The sequence below is a fragment of the Pogona vitticeps genome, chromosome 2 (assembly GCF_051106095.1).
Source record: "Pogona vitticeps strain Pit_001003342236 chromosome 2, PviZW2.1, whole genome shotgun sequence".
Classification (NCBI taxonomy): domain Eukaryota; kingdom Metazoa; phylum Chordata; class Lepidosauria; order Squamata; family Agamidae; genus Pogona; species Pogona vitticeps.
Window position 1 is genome coordinate 96,262,535 of NC_135784.1, and position 9,076 is coordinate 96,271,610.

Here is a 9,076-nt window from a genome sequence, read left to right on the forward strand (position 1 = left end):
ACACATTCATATATGCAAACAGAGACACAAAGGAGAAAAACTGAAGATGTGACAGTGCCCAAGGGAGACTGAAGGGATAGTGAACAGGGAGGGGGAGATGAAAAAGAGGGCAGCATCCTTGCTCCCTGGAGGTTCTGCGGGGTTCATCCTGAACAGCAAAAGGGTCCTTCTGTCTTATCCTTCCTTTTATCTTAATAAACTAAACTAGCATACAAATAGTCAACAATGCTAGGCCGTAGGTGAAGAGGAAGAGCATCAGTTTGCAAAACATAAACAGTTATTTAATTAGTTACTGCTTGTGAAAACAAAACAAAAAAGCCACTCTCTTGAATTTTATCTTAACTCCCTTCTACAGTTTCTATCTAAGGAAATACCCAAGAAGAGTGTGCTAGCCAGCTCCCTCACTTGTCATTCTCCACGTGGGCAGAGCAACTGTGTGAAGAGAAGTGTCTCTTGAAATCTATACTGTAGTTAGTGGAGGTTCTGTCCTTCAGATTCACTGTCTTTGTGAAGAGAGAGCTAATATGCTCCCATCCCTATGTTTACTTAACCTAAGCAAGTAACTAGTGAATAGATTATTAACAATAATCTTGCAAATCTGCTTTTATTTTGACATAGCACAATGAAAATTCAAGCATCAATCCAAATGAAGACTGCAGCCAAGAAACCAGAAGAAAACTGACTTTGGAAGGGCAGCAATGAAGGAATTAGAAGAGATAACCAGGAGCAAGTATGTGTCACTAGAGACCAAGGCCAAGATCATCCACACTCTTGTATTCCCAATCACCATGTATTAAGTGTGAAAGCTGGACAGTGAAGAAAGGTGACCGGAGAAGAAAGAGATTTGTTTTAAATTTGGTGTTGGGGGAGAACTTTGCAAAGATATCCTGGACTGCTAGAAAGACAAATGAGTGAGTTCTAGATCAAATCTAGCTGGAACTATCTCTGGAGGCAAAAAACTTTGAAATGGAGGTTGGCCTACTTTGGGCACATGGTGAGAAAGCAAGATTCTCTGGAAAAAGCAATAACGCTGGGAAAGGTTAAAGGTAGCAGGAAAAGAGAAAGACCAAATAGGAGATGGATTGACGCCATCAAGGAAGCCACAGCCTTGAGTCCGTCCTATGATTTCATCACCTGATATTTCTTACTTCTAAGGTGGATGATTAATAAATTAATGCATATGTTATGCCAGAGAGATGCACTGTGAGTCCTTTGCAAAATACAAGGTTTATGTAGGCAGTAAATTAATTAAACAGTTAATTTTAATCAGTTCAGGCAGAACAATGATTGTGGGCGGAAGACAGAAATAAAAAATACTGCCATTTCACTATTAGTTGCTTACAAAAATATGATTGGCCAAAACAGGAAAAGCAATTGTGAGATATTGAAACCACATGATGACATGAGGCAAACAACATGATGTCAGGTATAACCAAAGACTGTGTATCCATGTACCCTAAAGCAACAGTTTCTTTCCGGTCCCAAATCAGTTTATATCACAGGTTTCAACTGGAGCAAGAATCTGAGTAGCTACAACAAAGTGCGGTCTGGTGAACAGAGTCTTTTGAGAACTGGAAGAAAACTGTGTGTGAGTTTGATGAGTGGTGGTTGGTGTGTCTACATAGGCTTTGTTAGAACAGCTTTTAAGAGATGTGGCAAGGTAGCCTATGGCCATAGATTAAATAAGTGAAGGTGTCCTAATTCAATCAGGGAAACTTTATTAAGCTAAGATCTAAGTGTGTAAACCAACATAGAAGTAGCAATATCCTTTGTGGATTGCCTAGCATGCCTCCCATCTTTCTTTTGTTCTTATTCATGTGGCATCCGTTTGTGGTAACTTCAACAGCTCCTCCGGCCACTGAGTTCCACAGAATGCCAAGATGGTGTCCAGAACTGCCCACAATCATGAGATGATCATACTTGTCATTATGCTATGATGCCACTGGCAACCTACATTCTGTGTGGGGTGAGTACTTTATCCTGCTATTTCAGGGTGAGGTACTTGCCTTGCCTTGCCATGAATGGAATGCAGCTCTTCCACTGGGATTCTGGATCTGAGTGCAAAGGGAGGAGACATGATGCATTTGTTTCAAGATCCATTGAATCTGGGCCCCAGAATCTTTAATGCAAACACTCATTTTGGGAATTTGGGAGTAGAAAAGAAAGAAGAGTACATAAAGGAGGAAAAAATCCTTCATTGAGTGACGAAGACATATTGAATATGTTGAGGAGCAAGGTCATGGCTTCTGTTTTATGTGTTCAGACTTCCCACTGTCCTCATTAGAGCTCTTCCGCTAGAATGCCATTAATGAGGAGGAGAGAAAGGGAGATTTTGGATTGTCTAGGATTGGAGAATGTGTGGTCAATGAGATTCCTACTGCCTCTTAGGCAGCATAACCAGTGGTGAGAGATGATGGGAGTGAACAGAGCATCTGGAAGACCAGAAATTGCCCTCCTTGCAATAGAGGCATGCGCCTCCTCTCTTGGTATCAGTAAGATCCTATGAATTGTAAAGTAGGTATTTTAGTAATTTTAGTATGACCAGCCCCATAGGTGCTAAGGCAGCATTCCTTGTCACTTAATTTCCCTGTCATTATTAAACCAGAATCAGTTTTAGACAAGAAAACATTCAATATATTCGTGATGTGACAATGGCAGTGCCAGCCTGGACCAATGAATAGATACCTGCCTTTGTTAATTCCTCATGTAATCCCATAAACAATTGATACAAGAGATATACTCATAGGCCTAACCAGGTTTAACAGCAATTCCCTCTCCCTGGTAACCATTGCTTTGCATATAAGGGGAAGAGAAACCCTGAGGCAATAATTCTCAGGAACCTTCACTACATTTCCCAGAATTCTTGGGAGATGCCGTGATAACAGTTTAGGATTGTTGCTGTTGTTGTTAAATTAGGTACAAAGCTCATGTACAGCATATCTATTTACACATTATAATAATCATTACAGGCAACAGCTCGGTTCGATGTCTCCTTCCTACCACAAAGCCAGATACAAACATTGTGGTTATTTCCTTAATTTGTTCAGAATGAAGTGTGGTCAGTCATAAGGAAACTGTTACCTTACAAGAAACTGCTAGAGACCTAAAGGACTGTGTTATCTTCCTCCTTCCTTCCTTCACACTTGATGAGGACTTCTTTGAACCCAGATACAGTGGTACCTTACGAACTTAATCCCTATTGGAACGGTGTTCGCAAGTCAAAAAGTTCATAGGTCAAGGCATCATTTCCCATAGGAATTAAACTGATTAATGCATTCCGGGGGAAGAAAAAAATACAAAAAAAACACCCCAAACTGCAAGACCCACACCGGGACTGCAAAAAAATAAAAATAAAAAAAAAATAAAAAATCCAAATGAACATTGGAGCAAGTCCCGCGCTGGGACTGAAAAAAAAAAAAGATAAAAATCACCAGAAAACAAAACAACAAAGCACAGAAACATAACCCCCCAGACCAAACCCACCCAGAACAGTTTTTTTTAAAAGCAGCACTTACCTTTCCAAAGCTTCCTGGGGGTCCCCTGCCGCTGTGATCACCACTGCTGTTACTGCCACCACTGCTGTTACTGGCCACTTGCCTCCTGGCTCGCCTCCTGCTTGCTCGGCGCCACCCTCCATGGGCCCATGGCAGCAAATTCAAATGGCAGAGGGTGGTGAGGAGCAAGCGAGAGGCGAGCTGGGAGGCAAGTGGCCGAAGAAACCCAGCCAGCTTAAGCCTCCCGGTGCTGGGTGACCGCTGCCTCCGATCGCAGCGGCGGGAGAACCCTGGGAGATTTCCCAGGGCTTTCCCGCCACCATCGGAGACCTCCTGGGGGTCCCCCACCAATGCAATCGGCACTTTTGGAGGTCTCCAGAGATCTCCTGGGGGTCCGATCGCAGTGGCGGGGCACCCCCAGGAGGTCTCTGAAGGCAGCAGGAATACCTCCCAGGGCTTCCCTGTCACCATTGGAGACCTCCTAGGGGGCCGATCACAGCGGCAGGGGAGCACTTTTAAATTTCCTGCCATTTTCTGCCGCCACGATTGGACCCCAAGGAGGTCTCATAGGGCTTCCCCGCCACCATCGGAGACCTCCTGGCAGCCCCCTGCCATCGCGATTGGTGCCTTCAGGCTTTCCAGGGGGGTAGACTGGGTCTACAAGGGGAGAGCTTCCCCTGATTGGCCCAGTCTACCCCCCCGGGAAAGCCTTGTAGACCAGGCCTATCAGGGGAGGGCTTCCGCTGGTAGGCCCAGTCTACCCCCCAGGAAAGCTTGAAGGCACCGATCGCAGTGGCTGGGGACCCTGGGAGACCTCCCTGGGGGTCCCCCGCTACCATCGGAGACCTCCTGGGGGTCCCTTTTCCTAACCATTGGGGTAAAAGAGCAGCCTCTTCGCCACCAACGGTTTGAATGGAATGACAAAAAAGGCAGGGGAAATTTGAATTTCCCACCCTTTTCCCCTGCCTTGTTTTCGTTCATAGGTCGAGGCTCCATTCGCAAGTCGATACAAATTTTTGCGAATGGAGGCGTTTGTAAGTCGAAGTGTTTGTAGGTAGGGACGTTCATAAGTCAAGGTTCCAGTGTATGCCCAGCTACTAAGATCTCCATCAGAAACATTTTTATTGTGTTTGTGGGCTGCCTGAGGCAAGCCTTTTTTCTTTTTTTCTGTATTGTGATAACTTGAAACCTGCAGCCCAGAGATGCCTTTCTGGAGGCTTCACTTTTTCAGCCTAGAATGGCTGTCTGTGTATGTCTTGTTCTGTGTTGCTTTGTGGCCTTTTTTAATAAACAAAACAAAATTCTGTATTTGACAAGGAGGATATTTCTCTTCTTGGATAAGTCATTAAATTAAAAAAAATCCTCTCATGGTTGTCACAGGGCATGTGGGGCACGAGATAAAAGATAAAGAGAGCAGGGACTTTGAAGTGATGCTTCAGCAGTTAGCACCCAGACACCACATTGAGCAGGCAGATGTGGAGGTCACTTGGTCTTCTCTAGTTTTGTAACATGTATTCCTATCCAAATTAGCCTTCTCCCACATTATGTCTTCCAGATAGCATAGAGCAGTGGTCCCCAACCTTGGGCCTCCAGATGTTCTTGGACTTCAACTCCCAGAAATCCTGGCCAGCAGAGGTGGTGGTGAAGGCTTCTGGGAGTTGTAGTCCAAGAACATCTGGAGGCCCAAGGTTGGGGACCACTGGCATAGAGGACAAATCCTTCTTTTCCTGTCCCATTGATCAGGCTGGACAGAGCTGATGGGAGTTGCCATTCAAACAATTTCAAGGGTACCATATTGGGGGAAGCCTGATTTTAAGTTACAGTAATTATTTCTAAATGTGCATGTCTACAAATAAATCAGGAGATGCATAGACTGATGTTGCTGTGATGCCTTTCATCTATTCTTGATGAGGCAAAAATGGCCACCCTTGTTTGGCTCCAGATCAAGACTTCTGTTTTGTCCATGATTTTATAGATTCAACGTTTGAGTGACAGGTTTGTTGCCCTTTTTGCAGAAAAAAAGATACTGCATCTTTTCAAAATTTCATAAATGGCATGTGGAGATTGTACACCTGAAAAATTACATATAAGTATGTCAAAAAAGGAATAAATAAGTGGGTTCTATAACATCATCTGTATACAGCTTTGTTTACTTTAACATAAGTGCATGTTTCCTCTATGTCCTGCTTTACTAATAAAAATGCTATGACAAGAAAAAATAAGAATTAGCAAGTTTTATTTTCCCAAATAGTTATCTTGAGAAAGTCAGTGTGCTGTAGTGTAGTGGGCAGAGAGTCAAGCTAAAATTTAGGAGACTCACTGGGAGGTGGCCATGGTAAACCATTCCTTTAATGCAGTGGTTCATGGTAAACCATTCCTTTAATGCCGATCGCAGTGGCGGGGGACCCTGGGAGACCTCCCCGGGGGTCCCCCGCTGCCATCAGAGACTCAGATGCTTTTGAACTGCAACTCCCAGAAACCCCAGTCAGGACAGCTGGTGGTGAAGGTTTCTGGGAGTTGCAGTCCAAAACTCCTGAGTAAACCAAGGTTAAGAATCAGTGCTTTAATGTCTCATGTATCTTGAAAACTCTGCTGGAGTCACCATTTGTTGAAAGTGTTGTGAAATCACATCACAACAAACAGTTACCTTGACAGTTACGTACTTCTTGGTTCTTCACTAAATGACAGAGTGTTGCATGCAATTTTTACTTCTTAGTGGTTTCTTTTAAATGTTAGCAATGGCGTATAATCTCTGACCTCCCTCTGTAATAGTCCACATATTGGCTTTCTATTCCAGAACTTTTTTCGGTTGGTCTCCTACTGGTATCCTCCGTCTCTAGCACCTCTTGTCATGGAAAGCATTTCTCAAATTCTGCAAGATATACGTGACTACTGGGCTGATCATTTCTCTCGTAGATTTTTGCCCAGAAGGCCACCCCTTCGCCAAGCAACCTCCCTGTCCACTTTCTATCTGTTGGACTACAAAACCCGGCAATCAGAACTGGGGATAGATTATGGCTCTCCATGTGCTCAGCTGAACAAAACAAAGTTTGTTTTTCAAGATGGTGAGTGGCAGTCTGATGGTGCACCTCAGGGAATGCCTTTGCTGCAGTTATACTCATCTCCTGATAGGAATTCACCCCATAAGGCCCTGAAGAAAGCAAACAAAGTCCTGCTGGAAGAGAACAATTACTTAAAGCTACAGCTTGAGTTGCTGATGGACATGCTGACAGAGACTACGGCACGGCTACACTCAGTAGAAAAAAGGATGGGCACCACTTTATGGCATCCGAAAATTAAAAAGACAAACAAAGTACTGCTGCTTCAGTCTTAACAGATGTCTTGGACACAAAAGTCACAATAACTGTATTTCTGAAGTAGCTTGCCTTCTTTGGTCTAGACACTTAATAAAATCTTGAAGATCATTTCACAGTGGCTTTCGTCTTATTTAACCTGTTTTCACATTATTCTGTCCCTTTCCCTTTGGTTTTGATTTCATTATTTTAATTCAGATAGGCTGTAGGCAGCAATTTGCAGCAGGCAAACCGTGATCTGTTCCCTGTTGCTCAGCTCATCAATGGGAAATCTACAGGAAGAATCCCTAGTTTAGCAAGTTGCATAAAGAGAGGTCTAAGGAGCCTCAGTTAACTGAAACAGGCTGAAATCCCATTGCTTAGCGTAGTACTGTACATTGCATCTAGAGTAGGCCCATTAAATCATTGTAAACTCTGTCAGTTCAATTAATTCAAATTTACTTACTCTGGTCATAAGTTACTGTGCTAAGCAACTGTTTTGGCCACAGTATGTTCTCCCTTTACTTTACAGTACTTTATGTTCTTCTCCCTTTATAGTATCTTCTTCCTTTACTCATCATGACACCTGTGTTTTTCTGGATTTCCCAAGGACACAGAACCAATCATTAGTGAGGCCTGCAGGAGCAGCCATGACGGAAGGAATCCCAGATGGTGAGCTGTTTATACTGGGTTGGCAGCTACTATGTACCAGTTGAAGGAGAAACTCCTGGCAGTAGCTTTAAGCACTGGAAGTGCAGTAAGCACTGTGTCAGTGTAATGATTGCTGATGGTATCCTCACCTCCGCTATGCTGACATTTGCTGCTTCCAGTACCACCTTCAACCATTTCAATATAAGGGAAAGAATGGCAGCCCTCCATTGCCACACAGCAGCTGGTGATAATTTCACTCAGCAGACTGGCTCATTAGCTACCACTGGATGTCAATGGGTCTTCTGTGGTCAAGAGGGCAAAGCAAAGGAGCATGGCACAAGAGCAGCTTCTTGAAAAGGCCATGGTGCAGAGAGCTGTCCCAGTCGCTTGTCCATCCTCAGTGCAGCATTTTCCAGGATACCACCAAAGAGAGTTATTTATTTGGTTGTTGTAGGTTGTTCGGGCTGTTTGGCCATGTTCTGGAGGTTTTTCTTCCTAACATTTTGCCAGTCTCTGTGGCCGGCATCTTCAGAGGACAAGAGCCAGATTTATTTATTTATTTATTTATTTATTTATTTATTTATTTATTTATTTATTTATTTACCCCACACACCCCACCTTTCTCCTTGGAAGACCCAAGGCAGTTTACAACACTAAAACAAACAATATTAAAAGTTTGAATTTTTTAAAAAAGCATTTCTGTTTTTAGTACCCTTCTGTTCCTTTTCCTCAGTATGATTTACTTATCCCAATGCAAGTAAAGCCCCTGCTCCCTCCAGATAGCAATCTGGAGCAGCCCTACAGTAATCTGTTCATTGTCACTGACCTGAGGACTCATCAATGGGAAATTGACATGGAGAATGTCTGGCCTAGAAAAGTCACTGAGACAAAGCCTGCCTGAAAATAAAGGCTCTACTGATGTTAAATAAAAGTTGTGACTGTTCTCCAGTATCTCTAGTTCTTATGTTCTTCTCATCCACTCTTCCCCCCACCCAACTCTGGCCATATTTTCTGATGGTCTCATGCTGAGGAAGTGACAAGATGGGGGCTCTGTAGATTTTCCACTAGCATTCTGCCTTTTGCCAGTCTTCTTGCTGTAGAACCCTAGTAAGGGTGGGAGCTGTAGCTTTTCTGTGTGTAACCTGATCTTAGCCTGGGATAAATTGTTCAGTCTCTGGCAATTAGCTCACTGTACAGACAATTTTCACTATACCCCAAGAGTGGTTTAGGCTTCCATGAGTTGAACCACAAAACATATGGAGGCCCAGTGCTTCACTATTCCTGGGGTGTACCTACAGTTGCCACACCTTAAAATTAACATATTTTCATTGTAACTTCATTGTAACTTCATTGTAACTTAACCAATACTGTATACCAGAAAGAATTTGTGGGAAATCTCTCAATAAATATTTTAAAGTTTCTAAAAAGCTGTGAAAAGAGCAGTTCTAGGCTACATATTATTAGAAATGTGATGGAAAAAAATTACAATTGTAACAAAACAGCCAGATACAATTCTATAATATTGTATACAGTGGACCCTTGACTTACAGACGGCTCGACTTACAGACTTTTCGAGTTACAGACTTCTCTGGCTGCAAAATTTAGATTCGACTTACAGCCGGAGAATCGACTTACAGA

At 43.2% G+C, this 9,076-nt stretch overlaps 1 protein-coding gene across 1 annotated transcript; it reads left to right on the top strand.

The window, feature by feature from the left end:
• Window positions 1-617: 617 nt before the first annotated feature.
• CBY3 (chibby family member 3) lies at window positions 618-8,429 on the top strand. The gene is made up of 3 exons (XM_072988886.2): window positions 618-730; window positions 1,847-1,966; window positions 6,292-8,429. Exons 2-3 carry the CDS (start codon window positions 1,934-1,936, stop codon window positions 6,826-6,828), a joined length of 570 nt encoding a protein of 189 aa, XP_072844987.2. The 5' UTR covers window positions 618-730; window positions 1,847-1,933; the 3' UTR covers window positions 6,829-8,429.
• Window positions 8,430-9,076: the final 647 nt, after the last annotated feature.